Source organism: Dermacentor andersoni, chromosome 9 (assembly GCF_023375885.2).
Source record: "Dermacentor andersoni chromosome 9, qqDerAnde1_hic_scaffold, whole genome shotgun sequence".
NCBI classification, from domain to species: domain Eukaryota; kingdom Metazoa; phylum Arthropoda; class Arachnida; order Ixodida; family Ixodidae; genus Dermacentor; species Dermacentor andersoni.
The window spans coordinates 45406890-45430000 of NC_092822.1; the positions used below are offsets into that span (position 1 = coordinate 45406890).

At 47.4% G+C, this 23111-nt stretch overlaps 1 protein-coding gene across 1 annotated transcript in view; it reads right to left on the reverse strand.

The window, feature by feature from the left end:
- Positions 1–3432: 3432 nt before the first annotated feature.
- Positions 3433–23111, reverse strand: part of LOC126527940 (uncharacterized) — a 51827-nt gene continuing 32148 nt past the window's right edge. Inside the window, exons 14-24 of the mRNA XM_050175777.3 lie at positions 22625–22743; positions 20983–21049; positions 17286–17400; positions 15708–15808; positions 14995–15110; positions 13589–13643; positions 11834–12115; positions 9052–9297; positions 7794–8054; positions 6066–6143; positions 3433–4275 (exon numbers count right to left, since the gene is read on the reverse strand). Of these exons, the coding sequence (XP_050031734.2) occupies positions 4127–4275; positions 6066–6143; positions 7794–8054; positions 9052–9297; positions 11834–12115; positions 13589–13643; positions 14995–15110; positions 15708–15808; positions 17286–17400; positions 20983–21049; positions 22625–22743 (1589 nt within the window). The 3' untranslated portion in view covers positions 3433–4126. The remainder of the gene's footprint in view (positions 4276–6065; positions 6144–7793; positions 8055–9051; positions 9298–11833; positions 12116–13588; positions 13644–14994; positions 15111–15707; positions 15809–17285; positions 17401–20982; positions 21050–22624; positions 22744–23111) is intronic.

The window sequence follows — 23111 nt, forward strand, 5'->3', positions numbered from 1 at the left end:
CTTCCTGTTTAGAAGCCATTGTGATAATTACGGCATCCGTTGTTTGCAGTAAAATAAGGGCCAGTAGCTCGGAGAGATTTGAGAGCGTCGTTTCTCCTGACACCCCTCCATTTGGAAAATTTCCGAGACGTTTATAGTGTTGGGATGGGCTCTGCGCAGCAAGCGGCACGTGTTACAGTGTGGTAGGTGAGCCTTATCTAGGTGACTGGCCATGGCTATGTGGTGTTGAGCGATGGGGCAGTGACGGGACGTTCTCCCTATGTCCATAATTATCTGCCAACTTCATTCTTGATGCCTTTTATGCGCGTCCCCCCTTCCTCGTATCCATCACTCCACTACCCTTCTTAACATTCTTTTTCGTTAGTCACTGTCACTCTTCAAAATTCACCGGTTTGTTGAACGGTGCAACAGCTGCTAGCATTCCTATGTTTCTGTTTCTGCATGGACTTCGAGGCCATTGTCCTACCTGCCTTCTCACCTGCTTGTTGCAGCGTTTTATTAGCTTCCCTGGCCCAGCACCCCCATCCTTGATATATTTTGCCATGCGCAAGTCAGCACTCTTTTAATGCAAAGCTGTTTCTTTTTCCGAAAGTTTGTCCATGTTGGGGGTGGTTCAGAGTGTATATACATGGAAGGCGCGTGGCAGACAGGAAAGAAGATGCTAGAAGCTCATTTGGACCTTTGCACCGCGTCAAATATGCACAATGCCCTCTGGAGCTCCCTGGGCGTCAATCGCCACATTAGCCTCTTGACAGCTGTAACTATCCGTGACCCCCCACAAAACCACTGCAGAAATTACAGTGCTTACATTTCTACTATACCAAAGTACAGAGGGAAGCTAGATAGAATAGTAGAGAGGAGGCAGAGAATGGGTAGAACCAACGCAGTCACGAAATGAGCGAATAACAGCCTTGCCACTCTTCGAAGTTCTAGGTATGGTGACATGACAACCCCCTCGTTCCCCTTCGGACTTTCCCTTCCATCCATGTCGCTCTTTCGTAACCTCCTGAAATTTCCTGTTCCATGGAAAAGTGGGGGGGGGGGGGGGATTCGACCCCCCCCCTCTCCTCGCTATGCTAGGTACATCAGTGTGACATTGTGGATTTCAAGGCATTATTTCATATTTGGACTTGTGGCTCTGTAAACGTTCTTGAAGCTTCCTAGTTTTAGCCTTTAGCTCCTTTAGTGTACAATGTAGACCACCTTTCCCTATAACAAATTAACTAGGCCCAAGCAGATGCCATCAAAACTTCGAGGCAGTGTCGCCAGCTGTTTTTAATTTTTTCGTCTTTTCTGCCTTATCAAGCCTCTTCTCCATGATAAGAATGGCTTTTATATATTTTGAAAGGGTTATTTATAAATGTGCCACAAATTATTTTTCTCTTTGCTGCCTGTTCAAACTGCCTAATTTCATTTGTGTGTCCTCCAGCATGTCGCGATTAGTTGCTGGTGAGCTACGTCTTGCTGTGTCCAAGAAGTGATACTGCGATTTAAGTTTGTTGTATGTTCACATTTAGATCAAATATTCACATATCTGGGCGCAGGCGATAATAGTTGACATGGTAACGAACTCTTATTTTCTAACGTGACTCTGTGAGGAACATCAAAGTGCTGTCTTTTGGAAGCGATTGAATATTTGGAGCACTCTTCAAGCACCATGAAATGCATAAGGCACTGTCTTGGTTTGTTATTACACTACACCTTGGTGATGGAGCCAGCTTCTTCATGAGAAATGTATGGGCTACAATCTTGTGCAGTGTGATCCAATGTGAGTTAAAATATGGAAGTCCGTGATCTGCATTACAAACAGCAAGGACAACAGCAGGAACGGAAGAATCCATGTCATAGAGCAAGATGCACTGGTGTGTCAACTCGTGTAACAGCGTTTGCCTTTTTTCATTCTTTTCTGTTGCACTGATACATAATCGAAATGCAGTACCAATACGGCCGAAACACCGTCCTGTTGAATCGTCTCATAGGGCCATCTCATTACTAGCCTCCCGATTCTAGCTTTTTTGGTGCAATGTGTGGACCACACCTCTTCAACTAGAGTTTCCGGGTCGTCGGTATAAGGCTCTCTGAACACGCGAGCCCTCTCTCAAAAGCATCGCAGAAGCTGCAGCGTGCGCCTTTGTACGTCCATGCAGCATTCCAGGGATGAGCTGCTTCTCCCCTGATGAAAAGGCCTAATGAGTGTTGCTTAGATGGGTGTGCCAGGTATAGGTACCTTGTTGGCTTACCTCTGCTCAAATTTACCACAGAGGCGTCATTTCACAAGAATTTTAGTTTAATGCCACATTTGTGGGCATTACATACCCACTTCATTCACAATGGGTGTCGTCTGCAGCGACTCCACACAAAACATGTTGATTCCACTGCAACAGAAAGGTGGTGCCATCTGTTGCGGCTACGATGAACACAGGCTTTTCACTGCGCCTGTGATGGATGGCACCACTGGGGTGACATTGTAACCAGGAAGCTTAGTTGCAGGAAAATTGAAAAATTGTTAGTGGCATCATGGCCGTTGGGCACCCATTCAATAGTTATTGTCTATGAAGACGGTAAGTAACAACCAAAACTATAGTATAAAACTAAAATTTTTGCAAAACTGTACCTGACACTTCTATAAATGCAACACTTGTTAGGTGGTGTTAGAACTGGCCTCTGCCATCTAGCGACAGTTTCATGAAGGAAAAGTTATCGTATTTGTATGGTATGGATGCTTTAATCGCAATAAAATGCTGTTGCCCCACATGCCATGCCCTTTCTTTTGTTTTAGCTGTTCTCCACATACAGATACATACATACAGTGTTTCCACCGCTGTACCAGTGAAATCTCTGTTTTATTGCCACACCAGTTGTATGGACACTCCAGGCGCGCTACCGCTGTTGGGGCCGCCCCCACACTGTCACGGAATCTAAGCGTGGCCCACGCGCAGTGGGTGAGGTTTTCGGAGACTCGCAATGCGTTTGGCTGCAAAAGCGACAAGGTCAGGCGGACACACCGTCAAGCTCTGCTCAGTCTGCTCTGCCAGAACCAGGGCAATGCCCCAAGCTTCTGCTGCCAGGATTGGGGGTAGTGCACAAACAGGTTAGCGTTCCCTACTGAGCAGCAGCCTGCATACCGCATGATCTGCATAGATTGGTCTTTGCAGAAAGGACCGTAAATGTCAATCCTCTCATTGGGCACTGACAAAGGGCGACCATCGAGGTGCGATGCCTGTAACGCCACTGCTGGCATATCACTCACCGCGCCAGCATTGCGACGTCTGCCATGGGAGCTATAGCGCTTGCTGCATTGCGCCACGTTGTCTCTTGGTACTGTCGTCTGCTGGAGTTGGTGCTTGGACGTCTCGTCTGAAGGAAGCTGGCCATCACAACGCGTTCGTCAAGTGTGGCAAAGTACTGATGTGCACATACCACAAAGTCATGTCCGTGTTTGTACAGATATAAGATTTATTATTTCTTCACATGTTTGGCAAATGAATAGTGCTCCTGCAGCGTGACATTGCAATAAATAAAATCGGAAGAGGAAAGGAAGGGGATCATTGCTTTTGTTGCACGAAGAAGGCGCATATGGGGTTTGAGAGAAAAAAAGAGCTCTTGTTTCACTTTTCAGCACTTTGTTTCGTCAGCATTTCTTGTTTCTTTGTGACCTGCTGGAATTGTTCGTGGTCTTTGTCTCTTAACTATAGAAGCGCCAATAGGTGGGGATACGCACATTGTACTTTTGTGTGGCCTTTATCACTTATATGCTCTTTACGAATGGCTTCATCGGTTTCAAATCTGAAACCCCTGTTCACTGTCCTAATCATCGTGACTGCAATGTAGTTTGCAGTCACAATATTATTTCTATGACATTTGGCGTCATGTACGTAAGAAAGCTATTTTTCAGAAACTGTCTTCAACTTCATCACCATTGTGTTTATCAAACTAAAAGTAGGTTGGTGACGATGATGTTGAAAAGCTGCTTCTGCAAAAACCTTTCAGGTAATGTTTTGTGACGTCATGCGGAAGAGGCGTTTTTGAAGGTGCTAAATCACCCCGATAAAACTCATTTTGCTCACTAAATGTCATTCACATCCAGCATGTGATGAAGACGCGACGAAGGATGTCCGGCGTAGTCCTAACTGGCGTCTTCGTGACGCATGAAGCGCACAGTGGTGTTGTCTGCCCCGCCTCGGCGTGACCGGAAGTAGTTGAATGCGGTGTAGCCTGCTGCTCCGAGCACGAGACCGAGGATGAGCATGCCGAAGAGCAAGCCACCGAGTCCCCCTGAAAGGACGAGAAAACAATGTGCCAATTTGTAAGCGTAAGTTCAAATGTGAATTCCGAAACTATACTTCAGTGTGTGTTTCGTTTGCAGGTTCGCTTGCATATGCGTGGCTTCAAAATGTACACGTTGGACTACTGCATGCTTAGAAACTGGCTGCGGGGAGATTGTACGAAGTCGCACTTTCATGCAATCCTTGGTAACAGGCGTTCTGGTAAGTTATTTCATGTTCGCGCATTTCAACGTATGCGGAATATGATATATTTGTTCTTTCTCTTTAGTTCTTCACTTTCATATCATAGCAATCACTACTAAAGAAGTGTTTTCGTTTGCATTGCGTGTTGTTTTACATCGTTTCTTGTGTTCCCAATGCTTCGAGCCTCCGGGCACAAAGCGAGGTACAGACCACATCTCGGGCCATTTTCCAAGGTTACACTCTGAACGCCACCTCGGATGGCGTTCAGAGTGTATCCTCGGCAAGTGAAGTGAAAGTCCGAACTGAGGCTGTGTGAAGTCAGTTTAGGCAATGAGTGTTATCTTACTGCACGTAAGGAGGCACAGTTCTTCTTTCGTTTTACTATTACATGCATATTGGCTTAATCCCGTACGGTCTGTTCATGGATAGGAAAGTGCATATGATATGAGTAAGCCGACTGATTCTCGTGCTATTTTATTGCGTGTCTCTGGAGTAGCTATAAATAATATGCTGCATTTTATGGAGGACTACTGCAAAAAATTGAAATCCTTGTAATAAGGCAGCGCGTGGCTGGTTTGGTAAACGAGAACATCAGCTGTAACAACATACCTTGCAACAAGTAAACCCTCATTTCGAATTATGGAAGATATGCCAGTTGGTTATTCTAATTATTACTACTACTACAGACTGGAAGCTTGCACAGGCTGCACCATAGAAAATAACCTTCCGGTGTTCAGAAGCGCTGCACATTGCTGCGCATTTTTCCTTTAACCCTAGTCAAAGTGCAACTCGAGTTTAACGGCTGATAAACTGTCGCAGAATAAAGTGAATGTGCCCTCGGCAGGAAAGCAACCAAAACCAAAGATCACATGCGGTTATCCTGCACGTGGGTTTTTCTTTAAGGTAGTCGTTGAATCAGGGCTTCGGATTCAAGTAAATGTGCAGCGCTGATAGCTGCAGCTCGCGTGTTTTATTAGGGTTTGCCACGTAACTCATGTGGGAATATGAAAGGAGAAGAAAGAAATTGTTTGCAAAGTGTTGCAGTGTCTAAATAGACAAACCCAGTACGGAAGTGCTTTGTGCTACTTGACTTTAAAGGGAGGGCTACCTGTTGCATGTTAAAATGTCCCACTTGAATTCAGGCACCACGAGCAATTGCTTTTTGAAAAAAAAAAAAAAGAACATTCGGTCTTCCAGCTCATGTTGCTCCCTATGCTCTATGCTCTATGTCGGCACGTACAGGCGCCGACAAAAGTGGTATACTCCACGCAGCGGGAGCCGGAGCAACGACAAACTAGTGTTCCTGTATACAGGAACACTACGACAAACTGCATCGCGACGCCATCTACAGGCAGCATTTGGGATCGAGACAGCCAATGGGTGCCCTTTATTATATGCAAGCATGTCGCTTGACTCGTGTCAATGTTTCGTGCTTCAGCTCGCCGAAATGCCGAGCGACGCCGCTTCAGTAGCAATCTGCGTGGAGCATACCACTTTTGTCGCCGCCTGTACATTTCACCAATTATACTATTTTCGTCGTATTCACCGCTCACTGCTGCCTGCTCGACTCGTATCGTCGAAGACAGCCGGACCCACCTGAGGTGTATCCGGTGGCTTGTGCAGAAAGCGCCTGCTTCTTGTTGAAGTGGACGAAGTCGTTGATGTGGTCTTGCTCTGCAACGGGTTGGAAATTGCATTTTGCACGTCGTCACTAAGCGCTATTAGGAGCCGCGCATCAGAAAAAAAAGTTTTTTTTTTTCGAATTAAATTTAAAGTGCGTGTAGCCGGAGCGCACAACTACAGAAATAGAGAGTTTTAGTTTAGGGGACGCAAGCGGCTCGCCTACGCAAGAACTAGGGGCCACGTAACTGCGCATGCGCAGACCCTTACGTCTGGGTCGGCGCATACGCAGTAGCGTGGCCTTTAGTTCTTGCGTGCGCAAGCCGCTCGCGTCCCCTAATCTAAAGCTCTCTATAGCTAGAGCTACAGCGATAGCTAAATCGCTATAACGAAGTCCAGTTGCTCAAATGGTCTAGCGCCGGCCACTCTCGCTGATACAATTCAGCAGTTCCTTCATCTGTTGCTGTACTTACGATGGCGCTTGCAGTTTCCATGGTTACGGTCTCATTTACGGTCGAGCGAATGTTCGCAAGGTACGTTAACCTAACGTCATGTTACAGAGGAGCGGAATCACCGAAGGTGGGCTTCGCCACAGAAAGCCTAATAATGTGGAGAAGCCTGATTTACAGTTTGTAGAAACACCCCATTTATAGAAAAAAATTGCTGCGGCCTGGCGCGAGCTAGCAATTCGTCCTGAACACGCGTTCTATCTCTTGTTCGAAGACATTGTACGTCCCCCTGGGACGGAGCCTGCTCCTCTGATAAGAAGACCCGCGTCTTTACACAGATTGCAGTATCAATGATCTCCGCACATGCACGGACAGCTGTTGAAGCGCATCACTGAGTTTTACTTGGGCGTCACTGCTTGTTATCTACGGCTCAGATTCTGGAAATAACGAGCTTTAAGTAGTCATTTGGACTGACGCCACTCTCTGCTTGCAAAACCCGACGCCAAGTGGCTCGAAAATTGGAAGCAGGAGGCTGCAGACGGATCGCTAGTTCTCTCCGTTAGTTAGACTGGCCGATGATGCTTTCCGCAATGCCGGGAACACAAATGCGCAATAGCGCCTCGTGCAAAAAATTCAGTGGCGATTTAGCGGTAAATGCGGGAGAAATGCGTTAGGCGTTGCGTCGCGCCTCTACGAGGTCCCGGATCCATGATTTAAGCCGCGCTCGCCAAATTTCAAAGTATTGATAATGCAAAGGAGGGGTAAGGCGTGCAGACACGGACCGTGTCTGTATGCCTTACCCCTCCTTAGCTGCTCGTGATGGTTCTCGCGCACTTCGGAAATACTATATAGTAGCCTGTTTTGTCGCTGCCCGATATCTACCCGAGAGTTCGCAAACGCTTCACTACATCTATGGTGCAATTCATTCGCTATAACCGAGCCTTTTCAATTGCTTCGCTATATCCGAGCATTATACTTCTATGCTCCCCGTTACACCCGACGCATGTCCCTGCATGTTGCGTCGCCTCTGCCGTCGCCGGCGTCTGGCCCTGCGCTCATACGGCCGCCTCAGTTGTCCGACGCAGGCTGCGTTGCTGACATTTGATGCCTACAACTGATACAAACTGATACCACCCGGTATCACGCCGCATGAAAACCGTTGGGGGAACTCCGCTTACAGATCTTCGCTGTAAAAAACAAACAAACATGCTGGAACGGCATCCCTGCAGTGTCGCAAAAAAGAAGTAACACTCACGGAAGTAGAAAAAGCAGTCCTTGCTCGGCTGGAACTTGACGTCCTTGTTGCTCTCCATTTCGTCGATGGAGTGAGCGTTGAGCACGCACTTGCGGTCGGGCCCGTCATTGGCGGGACAGAAGTTGAACGACCTGCAGCGGCCGCTCGGGTCCAAGGTGCACTGCTTGGCGCAGTCCTCGAAGCTGATGATGGTCACAGTCACCGAGTCCGGGGCCAGCAGCTCCCCTTTGGCGCCCTCCCAGTAGTCGGCCGAGAACTTTTCTGCGCGGCCAGGGAGAGAGAGAAAACGTTACGTGTGGGGAGTGCGAAAAGCGTTGCGCCGTTTGTGGACCTCGGAACGCCGTGAATGCGCTCGCGTTGTACGCGCGTGACGTGGCGCCACGTCTTCATCCCCATTGGCTGCGCCGTCACGTGCCTGATGACGCGCGCATCGGGCCACGCCTTTAGTCAGCCAGATATGGCTGCGACGTGACGTGTGCAGTGACGCAGGCACTGGGCACACTTTTGGTCAGCCAGAAGCGTGGAGCCGGCGTGGCGTCCAAGAAGCGTGCTAGTCCCTGACGTCACACTGGAGTTTTCGGCATGAAATTCGAAAAGGCGGGAGCTTAAACTTAATTTATCGGGTAAAAAAAAAAAAAAACATCGTATTTCTTTCCTGCCAAATTATCGGCAATAAGCATTTGAAACAATAAGTTACCAGTCAGATCTGATTTAGCGTTGCTCGTTCGTGTCCCTCGAACAAGCGCGCTTAACCGCCGTGATGGTTGAATGGATGTGGCGTTCTTCTTTAGAATTCCAGGTAGCGGGTTCGGTTCCCAGCTGCCACTGCCGCATTTCAATGATGAAGGCGAAACGCCAAAAAGAAACCTAAAGAAAGGATCGTTTACTTATACGTAAGTGCACGTTAAAGAAACCCCACGACGTCGAAATTACTCCGCCGACCTCCACTGTATGGCGTCTCGCATAGCTACTGCGTTGTTTCGTTTTTGTTTTTGGACGTTCGAGCCACGCGAATCGATCGACAAGCGCTGCATGGTTTACGCTGGTCGAGAAGGCACCACGCTCGTGTAGTTACTTAGCTGCACGTTAAAGAAACCCCACGACGTCGAAATTAATCCGCAGACATCCACTGTACGGTGACTCGCATAGCTACGGCTTTGTCTTGTTTTTTGTTCTTGGACTTTCGAGCCACACGAATCGACCGACAAGCACTGCTGGTTTACCCTCGTCGAGAAGGCAGGACGCGGACGTGACTCACGGGCGTAGTGCGAGCAGGCCTCGGTGTCGTTGACGACGTCCTCGGGCCGGATGTCGAGGAAGTGCTTCTCGTGCAGCACGCAGTGCTTGGTGCCCGGGCAGTACTCGAACCCGCGGCACCGGACGAGCTTGTCGTGCTTGCACAGCTGCGCGCACTGGTTCTCGTCGGGCACGTTGTCCTTGGACAGGGCTCCGCCCACCCGGCTCACCGTGCCCGGGAACTTCTCGTACATGTTGATGTAGGAACCTGTTTTGCACGGACGGTGGGGGGGGGGGGGAGCTTTTACTAATGGGGGCACTTAAAGGCCAACTCCAACGAAATTTGACTTTGGCTAAATTCATTACAAACAAGTAGTATATATAAACATATAATATATAGCCACCACGATTACCGAAGCAATCGGGGTAAAGCTGCAGGGCTGGTAATCTTTTTTATCAGCAGGATCCTTATTGAAGGACCTTTAAAGGCCAACTGCAACGATATTTGACTTCGGCTAATTTTATTTTAAATGAGTAATATATATATATATATATATATGTATATTACACAAACACTACTGAAGCAATCGTGGTAGAGCTGCAGAGTGGTAATTTTCTAATTAGCAGGCTTCTTTATTAAAGGGCCTTTAAAGGCCAACTCTAACGAAATTTCACATTGTCTAAAGTGGTTATAAATGAGTAGCAAATATAACACTGAAGCAATGTTGGCAAAGCATTGCAAGTTAGGCATTGCTAATTGCCTAACTTCTTAATAGCTGTCTTTAAATATCACCTGAGCAGGCGACGCGTGCAGATGGTGTTTAGCGGATATGGAGTATATGCCCTGGCACGTCGCCACAGTAAACAACCTTCGTTCCACGAAGTTACTAGTTCATTCTAACGAAGTTAACCCGTATTTCGCGTGAGCGTACTTGCTCTCATTGCTGCCGTCATTGTTTATCTAATTACTGTCTTTCTAGCTTTCCGTTAAGATGCAAGATCACGAGAAGGACCCGATCCGTCCATACTACTTCACAGCGATGAAGCACCGACTGTTTTCACGCGATAGCGTGAAAACAGTCGCATAAAATCCGGCGCCCAGCGTCGGACGTCGCCTACTAAAGATACTTTCGAACCACGCATACCCAACCGCACAGGCCCTCCAGGTGGTGCAAGGGGGTTACTGAACTAGTTGAATTTCTCGACTTGATTTAGTGTGTGCAAGAGGTATGTGAAAGTCCTGTTTACAAATCAGTAATATGTTTCAGAGTGGTGTATAATATATCAGTTTTGTCCGCTTTAGATGTCTTATTAAATCCAGTTTGCAGAATTGTGATATCGTTTTTCATTGCTTAGAGAGTTCTAAACTCCATATTTTCGTTTTTCTACATTTTGTAGTTTTCAGCAATTTGTATTAAAAAAGTTGGACTGCCCTAAAAAAACCCGCTTCCCTTAGTCACTAGATTCTAACTTTTTCTTTTAAACGTAACAAAGCTCACCAAATTCGGTGTAGTGGTGGTTGCCGAGAAAAAAAAAAACGATACATCCTTTCCCATGTATTTAGTTACGAGGCCTCGAGCCTAAGCTTCATCTTAAAGGGAGCCTGAACCTCGGGCTTGGTGAAATAACGTAGTACGCGGGTAGCATACGCTGCTGCGAACATCTCAGCCAAATTTTGCTGTCGTACGCGGTACGAAGAGCTCGAAAGCGGATCGCGAAGCCATTTTTCTCTCAAACGCTCTCTTTTCAACAGAAGGCCCTGTCCTCACTCTCTTCTGGACTCTTTATTTCGTCATCGGACGCTTTATTTCGTCATTCCCTCAGACGGCTGCTACTGGCCGATAGCTGACATGGCAAGCTGCGGTTGGCTACATGATAACGCGGCCGCCGCGGGTTGCCGCCAGGAGTCCACTGGCTAATCGCACTGCGGCTAGTTGAGGTCAACCGCGTTTAGCTTACGTTTAGCGCGTCGTAGGCACCAACGGCGGAAGTCGTGGCGGCTGCGTTAACATCCAAAATGAAATTTGAACTGTGCGCCACGGCATATAGAAGGCAAAGCGTTGTGGTCACGCCCCACTGCGCCGTAGCCTTCGCAGTGCAACGCATCCAAGATGGAACGGGAGCACAGTAAAAGCCGTGTTTGAATGCCAGTCACTCCACTTCTGCTGAACGCATTGAAGTACTTTCTGCGGCAAATTATTTCTGATATAGCCTATTTTCCCCTCAAATGCCTTTCTCCACTTCGAAAAAAAGTGATTCAGGCTTTAAAGACATGTCGCGAGTTATCTTACTCCGTGAAACCGTTCTTTTTCTTTATTTTACATTTTCTTGATCTAAAACGAATGAAGGTGCAATGGGGGGGGGGGGGGGGGGGGCACACGTGCACCTTCGGTGTTTTTCTTTCTTTTTTTTTTTTGTCTGACCTTCCGAATTTTCGGAGTCGGCCCGCAAAGTCTGGGCGGACCCCCAGGTTCGAAAAAAGAAACATACGGTATAACAGTCGTGCCCCAGTATATATACCCACTCACTTTGTGAATAATACCGCTACAGACACGGAGACGGAGGGAGACGACAACACAGGGTGGTACTTGCAACAGTTGCAAATGCAACACAGGGCGCTACTTGCAACTGTTGTTGCAGCTGTTGCAGTACTTGCAACTGCTGCGGTACTTTTGCAACTGTTGTTGCAAGTACCGCCCTGTGTTGTCGTCTCCCTCCGTCCCGTGCCTGTAGCGGTTTTATTCGCAGTGTCTCGCCAACTGGGCCTAACAACTTTATCCCTGCTTAAATATACATCCACTCACGTGCGTAGACGTCGCATCGCGTGTCGGTGGCCAGGCTCTTCTTGGCGGCCGCGTCGTCGTCCCGGATGTAGATGGACGACAGCCGGCAGTCCTTGGTGGCCGCGCAGTACGAGAACGAGGCGCACTCCATGCCGCTCTCGGTGATGCAGTTCCGGTAGCACTGCTGCACCGACGTGATCTCCGAGCTGCCGTCCAGCATGACGGCCTTCATCGTCGTGTCCGCGTCCGTGGACAGGACCTTTTCGGGAAACGCCACGTCGTACAGGCCGCCCGCGTGGTTCGCTGCGCGCGATCGGTGGATTGGTACGTTGTTAGGAAAGGTGGTTTTGGAGGTCCCTCCCCACTCTTTGACTATTGGACCTCCTAGAGTTACTTTTTCTGTAAAACATTTCAATCGCATCAATAAACTGAAACTGAATGGATCGTGCACAGGGGGTGTAACTTGCCGTGCCCCATCTCGTTCGGCTGCGTTCTCTGGGCGGCGGAAGCTAGGTTTCGCGTCGATCAAGCAGACGACAAAAACCAGAAACGAGGAGATACTCCGCTAATGATGATGATGATTTGCTGGCATCCCCTTTGAAGAGGGGCGGTGACTATTAGTAGTCACCTAGCCTGCTTGATTTAACCGGGCATGCTGTACGTGTTTTTCATTCTAGCATTTTGTATACATTATCATTTTCTAGCATTTTCTAGCATTATAGCATTTTTGTATGCATACATCCTTCCTCAAAACTTCTCTGACTATCTTGTACCACTACCTGTGCCTGTAACGGATCCGCGGTCGTATCATCTCTTCCTCGCTTTTTTTTTCACCGATACTCTAGACGACTCTCGCTTATCGGCGCTGCTTATCTTGTTCGAACAAACATTGTGCGCTGGTTCAAACCCCCCCCCCCCCCCCCTGCCGTGCGACACGTCAGCTTACACAGGAGACTTTACGGAAAGGTTAACCCCTCAACTATATCCGTGACGAAGTTAACTCGTCATGAGAAACGTGTCGCTACCTTGTAGTTTTGACACGTAAATGATAGGCAGTGTATTTTGTTATTTTGTTAAGAGCAGTAAAAGCGGTATAGGAAGCATACCTGGTACCACATGGTTTTAGAAAAAAAAACACAAAATAAACGCGAGTTGCAAAAAAATCCGCACTTTTCGTCAATTGTTCTTTTTTTTTCTCGAAATTTCTTGTGGCAGTTGCGGGGGTTATAACCCACCGCGGTAGCTCAGTGGCTGTGGCGTTGAACTGCAATGCTGAGATCGAGGTCGCCGGTTCGATCCCTGCCGCGGCGGCCGCATTTCGATGAAGGCGATGTGAAAAAAAAAAAAAGAAAGAAATCACTTCTGTAACTTGGAATCGCCTGCACGTTAAAGAAGCTGTGGTGAAAATGAACCCGCAGACCCCCCCCCCCCCCACTGTACAGCGTGCCTCATCTCATATCCTGGTTTTGGCACATAAAACCCCAGAATCATACACTTAATTATAACGCTCTATGCCCAATTAATTAATGCGCCAATAAGTGAAAATAACAACCTAAACGCGACGCTTTCAGGAGCACGAAGTGAACACATAGTGCGATATTTCCTATATCCATCGGAGCACTCTAGTGAGAGCTAATAAGAGTTTAAGGCTTCGTTAAAAATACACAATACTAATTTATTTCCCCACGTTTTCTGGCTGTCTACTTCTAAGGCAGACCTCGCGCAGCGTAGGCCTGCAAGCGCGCGACCATCAGATGCAGAGGCACCTTTACTCACCGTTGAATGGGCTGGCGTCCGTGTTAAGCCTCACGGCAGTGTATGTTGCCGCACTCTGTAACAAAGTCGGAAAGGCGAGTACAAATTAACCGCAACGTCCATATACATCGCTGACTCACTTTTGTGAGCGGCGGGTAACTACCGCAAAGTCACGCTAGCAAAACGAACCCCAATATCAGGCGACATTATCGGAACCGCGAAAAGGGAAAGAATTGACTCTTCGTCTAAAACAGACACTTCCTGTAATGCCGCCGTTTTTCCGCATTAAGAAAACACTTTAGAAGCAAAGTTCCATGCAGCTGGATTCAACATAACAATTGCCAGTATTCCGTCTTTGGGAGCCTCTTCTCTGGAACATTGTCGTAGGGATGCTGGAGCAGCTGTTGCGGGGTATGTAATTGAATCAGAACGATTTCCTCGTTAAATTCTCAAAAGTTCTCTGAATTCATTCCCTTAGCCATTCCAAACTTCTCAATAGTGATTCTGTTCAGGCTCGGACAATCTTTTTCTTAAATCACCCGATTCTTGACCGATCTCCCATAGTGGGTGTGAGCCACTCTCGGAGGGAAGCAAAGCAAAGCAAAAGAAAGACTGAAAATATCGCATGTTTGGGCCTTCTCTGTGCACAGTGCCGCTGACTCACGCGCGCTTTCTTAGCAGTTGCCGGTGGACTTTGACTAGCACGGCGGTGGTACTACGCACCTGACTGACCCCCCCCCCCCCCCCCCCCCCCCCAAGTTTGCTGCGGTACTAAGATGCCTCAATACCACGCGTCAGTGCTGGCAACGAGGCGCCCTAGGCGGGGCGGTATTGTGGCGCCTAGACGGAACACAGCTGTTGCCTCCGAGATTGGAGTGGCACGCCTTTGCGCCTTTTTCCCGCCTTTATTGAAATTTTGCGACATTAGAGACACGTGACACACAAGGGTCTTCATACAAAGGGGCAGGAAACAGCGCAAGCTCTGAGAATAATTTGCTGTGGCAAATAAGGATTATCCGTGTACAGCACGTCTAGAAGACACTTGGTGTTTGTCTCATGCGTCGCAGAGGGTTGGTTGTGGATTTGACTCGAACCGCCGGGTAAAGTAGTTTTTTTTTTTTTTTTGCTTCCGCTTCGATATCGCTTTACTTTATCACGAATATGAAGTTTATGTTAAACTGAATGCTAATCTTTAGTAATACAGTTAAGCAACAGTTAACTGTCCCTATACTGTCCTTGGATTCATTATCTCTTGACTATTTATGATTGTTACAAAAAAAACTCCAGTTAGTTCCCCTTATTCTACGTGGTTTTTTAGTAATCTAACACAACAACAGCAACAACAAACACGTAATCCCATGAAAACATAGCTCCCTCTCCGGTCTCTCTCCGGAAAAATGACTCATCGTTCTGTCAAGTCAACTTGCCGAGAGTTCATCGCTGGCAACCTTGAGCACGAACCGCGCGTTGTCGACCTCGTCCTTGAGCATCTTGACAACCTCGGAGTTGTTTCTGAACGTCGCCTTCATGTCGGCATCCGCTTCTGCAAAATGAAATCGAGCGACGACGTCGTGTTTGGACCACCAAGCACGGTGATTGACACTCTACGTCCGCGTCAATAGAGAGTTTTAGGTTAGGCCTGGAACGCAAGCCGCACCCACTCGTTGGGTGGACGCTAACCGCCGGGCGCACAAAAGAACCCAAAGCGAGCACAACAGAGCGCGCAGGGCCCACAATGGACTTTGAGTCACCAAACGCTTGGTGTGTGTTGCGTTCCCTATAGTCTAAAGCTCTCTCTAATGTTATGAAGAAAATCAGAGAGAATTTGATACGAGCGAAACTGCGATTTGAAAAGCATTGCAGGGCAGAACTCGTCTGTTGTAGGATAATGTCTGCTTATAGTTAGCGAACAGAGAGTTGATCGAAAGGATATAAATACATGAATAACCTCTTTTCGCGGTTTTGATATGTAGTTCCGATGTAGGAGCTGTGGTCCGAATATTTGTGCGAACAAAACGAGCACTTGTACATTGTGGCTGTGTGACCTGACCTAGAATTCTATTGAGAGAGCTATTGACAGTTCTATTGAACACACACGCGCGCATTAGTGTTTGCTCTTTTTCCCGTGACGTGCACTTACTGGTGTAGCGGCGGCACCCGCTCATGGCCATGGGTCTCCCCCAGTCGAAGGGCCGGCTGCTGGGCGAGAAGAAGCAGCCGTGGTCGCAGTAGATGAACGTCCTGCAAAAAAAAAAAAAAAAAAAAGGGTTCCGAAGGAAGTGTCTCAGGTTGCGTTTGCCTTACAGTATCAATCAATCAATCAATCAATCAATCAATCAATCAATCAATCAATCAATCAATCAATCAATCAATCAATCAATCAATCAATCAATCAATCAATCAATCAATTCTAACATCAGATGTTAGGATGTTAAAACCTTGACAAAAACGCCCCTGAATAGGCATGCCGAAGGCCATGCACAAACCAGCATACAAGAAATTATTTGGATAAAACATAGTGAGATAATGCACAACAGTGGTTGAATCCATACCTTTAACGGCTAGTCCGGTGTCTACTAAGGTATAAGTAATGAATGAATGAATGAATGAATGAATGAATGAATGAATTAATTAATTACAATATGAGCGGCAAATATGTTGAGACCGTAGTCAAAACGCCACTAAAATGGCTTGATGTGGCCCATGCACCAACCGGCGTACAAGAAATTGATTCATTCGTTCATTTGTATACAACATAGTAAGATAATACACAACAGTGGTTGGATCGATATCCTTAACGGCTAGTCCGGTGTCCACTAAAGAGTAAGCAATAAATAAATAAATAAATAAATAAATAAATAAATAAATAAATAAATTTTTACCAGTGCACAATATCAATGGTCATTTTAATCTGTAAGCTACGTAAGTAGCTTGGTATTACTCAAAACACTGTAGCAGAGGAAACAGCGTGCAGAGAAATATTCAAATAACATCAATCGCATTGTATTCCTGAATTGTGAGTCTCGCATGAAGTGAAAAAATCGCGTCTGAAATCTGACAAACGCAAACGCGGACTTCTGTTTTGCATTACATATACCTGTCGTGATATTCAGATGTAGGTTCGCAATCGCACCACAAGGGGAGGGGGGAGGGTGTTCTATAACTGTCCACCTAGTGGACATGCATGTCCATTTTGTCTGCTGCTGAAGTGCTGATTGGCTGGGGAGGGGTGTCTTCTTCTGACGCGTACCCAAGCCCAGCCAATTGGCACTTCAGTAGCAGACGAAATGACATGCCCGCTAGGTGGACAGTTATGTAGTACTCCCTTCCCCCCCCTCCCACCAGGTTGATGACGCTTTACTCCAGCTAAACTGGCCACAGCACAAAATGTGACAAGTGGTTTCTTCGAAGCACTGAATCAGTGGCGCATTCAGAAAAGCAACTCTGTCAAGATGCACCGTTGACCCTGCCATAATTGGGCAGGATCGGATGATGCTAAAACCATAACGCCTTCCTAACTCTCCTCCTCGCCCCCCCCCTACCCACCCTCACACACTTATGGCAGTACTCTAAAGTAAGCAACGCTGGACAGCGGTCTGGTAGTTCCTGTATGGCATATGAAATACGATAGATCTAACGATGTATTTTTGTGTCTGTGTGCGAGAGGGATGGTGAATAAGACAGCTGATTTAATATTTAAGTATGCGGTCGTACTCACATGCAGTCAGCATCGTTGAAGCACTTTTCGGCGCACTCCTCCTGCGATGGCACCGCGCTGACGTGTTTCATCTTTTCGCCCGGCACGAACATCTTCTCGCTCCTTATGAAACTGGCTGCATGGTAACGGTGACGGAAAAAAAAAAAGAATAACGCAATTCGAGCGTCATTGGAGGGCCAGCATCACGTTTCCGCGTTCTCAAACAAGAGGACATGCTGCGGAAGCCTCTTTTGCGGGGATTACTCAAAAGTCCACTGGCTGCAGGAACATGGTAAAAAAAAAAAGGCAACTAATATAGTTGTCTGGCCGGCCGCATAACTCGCTCTCTTTATTCGCTTGACACCCCGTCAGTCTGGTTTTGTTTGAACCCTCACTGCATCCTTGTAGTCCGAGAGCCTCATTCCCGCCGAGACACAGCTGCCCTGTAAGCTATCCGTGTTTCCGCTCCCTACCCCGTAATATTGATATGCACAGATATCTCCGGAAAGTGTAATGATGCAGCCCTTGGCACCCGACATCACATAGATTTACGGCCCAGCACCTCCCGTGGACTGCCGATAGGCTTGCTTTATCGTGCCAATCTCTAGCACTAGAAATGCAAAGAAATCTAAACTGCGAGCTCTCCGCAGCTTGTAGCGTGCACGGTCAACGGTTGCAGTTCTTTATGATGCAACGATATCGTCTACTTTGCCACTAAATTGTGGTTAGGAAGTTCGTAGTTGCGGTGAAATGATTCTTGTTCGCTAAGTTCCAATTCTGAACAGGCTCACATTTTTCTTTCGTGCTTGTTTCTATTAACTTTCAATATTTATCATGCCTGTTAGAATGAGCCGCCAATATATATAATTATATGGGCCTCCAATAGTTTAGGCTATTGGCCCAACCGCTTTTGTGACGTACAACGTTGTCTTTTTTTTAAATCAATAAAGAACTCAAATCGAATTGGCCCAAGGGCTCTTCCCTCGCGTGCTCAGCGGATGCTCACCGTATGCTGTGCTCGTTGACAGTGACGAAGGCCACACGATATTGTGGGCTATAAGTGTCGGGTATACTGACAAACCATTCCAGAATCAGTACAAAACCGTGATGCGTGGTTAATTCAATACATACTCTAATTATATCAGTTATGTAGTAAAACTTCGTTATAACGAAGTTGAAGGCGGAGCCATAATTACTCCGTTATATCTATTACTTCGTTATATCCATTACTTCGTTATATATGTTATCATGTGCACTGCATCACGAATCGTTATGGGGATTTCAAGGGGAATTTCACTTCGTTATATCCATTATTTCATTACATCCCGTTTCGTCATAACGAGGTTTGACTGTGCATCACAGAAGTTTGAATACGGCCTCCCATATCGCGATCGTTTCGTCGACGCATTGCTAGCTACTGCCTTCGCAGCAAGTTCCTTTTCAGTGCCACCCATCGAACAGCACTACATCACACGCGCCTCGCACGTCTTGCAGGACCAGCCATCACGAATTCTTGCCCACGTGCATGAAATTAGACACGTTATTGCGATAGCACTTACGCGGACGCTCGTCGCGCGAGAACGCCACCGGCGTCGTTATCACGCTGTCGCGCCCGACGGCGCATGCGCTGCTAGCCCGCGCAGGGCGTTCGGCTGCCAAAACGACGACGTGAAGTCGGCGCACCGTCAACGCTACGCTAAATCGCCTCGGTGGCGGAGTTGGAGCAGCGTTCTGCCTTCCGCTGCTGGCATAAGCGTTGTGTGCAGGCGGACTGTAGCGTTCCTGCCGAGCTGTTGTGTGTAAGCAGTGCGGAACGCGCAGTAAACGTCAAGCTAACGTTATCCAATACCGTTGTCACATGGTGACTTTCGATCGCGGTCGAGCCCGATCCGGATCGAAATTCTCGACCGCGATTGGCTCCTTGCCTCAGCTAACGCAACGTGGCCGAAGGAGGTCGAGAATTTCGATCCCGATCGGGCGTGATCGCGATCCAAAGTGCGCCACATGAGACACCCATATAATACTTCGCAGGACGCCGACTAACTCCGATGGTTTACCGTCGATCCCATCCCGCGCTCCATAAAGGTGCGACGACCGCAACAACCCCTGGCGACGCTGCTCACAACGCCTGCATTCTGAGACGCCTGGTAGCTGCCAGGGCGCTGTTTCTTTTAGACAGCAGGAGTGGCCTTACGTTCTGCGTCGCGCCAGCATAGGCACCTATGCATCGTTCGTACACTGTCGGAGGAGTTGGACCGTACAGCTAACATTTCTGCCGCTCACAATGCTTCGCCCTTTTAGGCGAAACCAACTTGGGCGATACTGCCAAAGTTTTTTTTTTCTTCTTTTTTTTTAAATAATCTTTGTACGAGCCGCGACTGACTTGAGCGGTCGTCCTGCCGATATTGCTTGTCATGCACCAGACCGGTGTTTATTCTTGCAACGAGTCCCGAAACCATTTTGAGCACGTCTGCCTCACAAATTTGCTTACTTTTCGAGCCTGTTTTGCTGCCTGCCGCACCGGTTATGCGATATCCCTGTACGGGGTGTCGGGGTGTAAATTGAATCGATTCCACGATACGCTTATCCAATTTCCGAGCGAGGCAGGTCTGCACGCGTTTACTTAAGCACTCTAACACGTCGTGGGGCAATGCGTGCGACGTCAAAGAAAAGAACGACACAAAGAAGTTGCCAGCTGGAGATTAACTCCATGTCGAGGTTGCACTCCCTGCGGTGTACATTTCCTCTGAGCAGCAGCGCAGTGAACGTGTACTTTCTACACCCGTTAAGGCGTATCCTTGTCCCCACAACACTAATCGTCATTTATCTTGCGTGCCTTTCTTTTTGTAGAGCTGTGAGCCCAGTATACTTCCAGGTAATGAACGGCATGCGCATTATTAACGTGACTTGGCATTCTTGACAGGAAAGTGGCGAGCGCGACGTTTTCAAGCAAGGAAACGCAAGTAAGACAGATGACTGTCGTTGCGGGACGAAAATTCGCCCGAATGGGCGCCATCTCTATTTAGTGTGTTTACTACGCCAGGGTGCACGAAAGTTGCCCGAAAATCGAGTGTGATGTAGGACAAATATATACTTCTCCAATAGGAGTTCTCAGCACTCCCTGTTGTTTTTAGACTTAAAAAAAAAGTTTGTATCCTTTGGGGCGTATCTCGTACGCGATAAACGAGCAAGACACAGAAGACACACCGTATGTCTTCTAGTAACTCACGTTTAGTATTGCGTCTTTTTTGTCTTACAGATGGAGATAAACGAGCATTTAAGAGGAAGCTTAATTACTGCGGGCCCGGCCTCCCTACGTAAATACGTTTCAAAACCTCGGAATGCCGTAAGTTGGCTACTGCTTTACTGATTTGAAGGAAATTTACTGACATTATGAGTTGTCCATGCGCGTAGTATGGTGTTTATCATAGTGAACTCGCATAGTTATCAGTAATTTTACATACATATAGTGTCGCTGTCTCCTATCGCGCGCATGTCGGAAGGACTCTAATGTTCACGTGTAACGGTCAACTATGAGCCCTTGCTCAAACGAGTAATTTTTTTATAACTATGAGAAACTCAACAGTGTCAACATTGGATTTCAGGGGCGTGCAGACAAAAGTCTATTTCCGAAGAGGGACGTAGACCTACTAGATTGCGGACGCTCCCACTTTCTACGTCACATGCAGGACCGAGGTAATCACGTGCTTTTTCTCACCAATTGCATCGGGGGACGGCAGCAGTTGGGCGACGACGTGAATGCTGTTGTCCTCGAGGAATCCAATCTGTGCGGGACGAAAAACAAGAGGATTTTGAGATTCCGACACTCTCTTACCCTTAATTTTTTCATTGTGACTAGAAACTGCTGGTTGGAAAGTGAAAAGCCTGCAGAGTTCACTTTTGTAGGAAGAGGGGAGACGAAACGCGACAGTCGAATTCCGCACAAGAGCTCCGCGCAATGTGGGCCAATACGTCAATGTTTTGACACTAGGGTTTCAATCCTGGTCACAACTGCAGGTCCACCATTCGGGAGCGTATGGCAGTGACGTCAGTAACTGTGATAATTACGCCTTCCTTTTTATAAAATTAAGTTCAGACGCTCTATGGGTTGTGCTGTAGACTTCTTGTACAGAAAACTCCTTGCCTTCTTATTGACCTGCTCTTTCGCTATGGGTAAATATGAGCTTGATTGCAGGAGGAATGAGAGCCATGCGAGGAAAACAACTTCAGGGGACGCAATAGAGTAGAGTGCTCCACAGCATACACAGCACAGTGGTTTACAAGTCTATCAGTTTTCCAGCTTATTCTGGAAAATAGCGTTACCTGCGGGCTCACAGCAAGGTGAAAAACACAGCGCCACGTCCAGTGGCTTTTAGTTAGCGTTGTTTTTACAATGTTCGGGCTCGACTACCTGTGCTCTTTTCTAAAAAGCTTAAAAAAAAGGATTTTACGCTTACTACTGCTTCATTTCTACTCAAAACGTGCAGCGAAATCGTATCTTATGGTCTGGGTAGCTCAATTTGAAACTTGGCATGGTTGCTTGCCTTGTAATAATAATAAAAAATGCGCATTTGCTTTCGTCTGTGATCCTCTTTGTGTTCACGTCGCATGCACCCCCAGCCATTAATGAAACCCAATCTCGAAGGTCAAGGTTTGCTGTCCTACACATACCGGAAGTGACCAAGTAACGTCATAGCCGCCATGTTTTGGACATCAGTCAACGCGAGAGGCGCAGGTGAAAGCAGCTTCGCATTTTCTTCCTTGACAAACCGAACAAGTAACAGTGCCAAGTATTATTTTGAATAATTGGGACGAAAAAAAAAGGGATCTAGATGCGAAATTTGAGCAGTAAAGAAAGCATTGGTAACCGCAAAAACACAAGTCGGTGAGCTTGTATTGTCTGTCTATTTTGGTATATTGAGGTCCACATGCTTAGGATAAAAGGTCTGTTCACTTTGACCGTAGACTTAGAACGTACACTTATATGGGCATTAGTCCCAAAAGATGTAAAGCCAGAAGTTCAATGGCTATTTAAAAAAATACCATGTAAACGCCGCAGAAAAACGTTCCGTTGGCAGTGTGTAAGCTCGCAGAAAGACGTTCTGCTTGACATTATGTAAAGTGACTATATAATTTGTTTTTTGTTGTTGCTGATTTTTTTTTTTTTTTGCGTCCGAGAGGTAGGTTCCTACCAGTCTTAGACATCGGAAGAAGTGCTACGTACGTCAGAGCGCCAAAATCTTTCACAAACGCAGCAGCTTGGATCGGCAACGGAAACAGCCCGCTCATGCGCGAACAGCGCTATATAGAGATATTCGCTGTAGTGAGAGAAATGCGAGAGGCTCGACGGCTTCGCTCACCTGCGGCTTGGGGATGCGAAGGGGCGAGATTTGTGGCAACGTGTAGAGCTTCTCCCAAACGGTCTCCAGCAGCTTGTCCCGGTTGGACCACAGGGCTCGCTGGCTCACGTTCTTGTCGCCTGCATGTAGCCGATACGGTGTCGTATGCGTGTCGCTTCGACGTGTAATCGCAAGCTTTTAGCCTGTCCGCTATTCCGGCAAACCGGGGCGGTTTGGACGGATTGCCGGATTTGCGGGGGCGTAAACGTGAGCGGCTGGAGCGGTGCAGCCGCCTGGTGGCGTAGAGCTCAACCAGACAAACACAGAGCTAAAACTGCAGTAACCCACTATATCCTGCTTCGCTGCTGGTGAAAATTTTCGGCAGCGGCGTAATTGTGAACACGATTACGCCGCTGTCGAAAATTTGCACCAGCAGCTAAGCAGAATATAGTAGTTAGCTTTGTGTTTGTGTGGTTGAGCTTAGCGCCACCAGCTGGCGCCACCAATG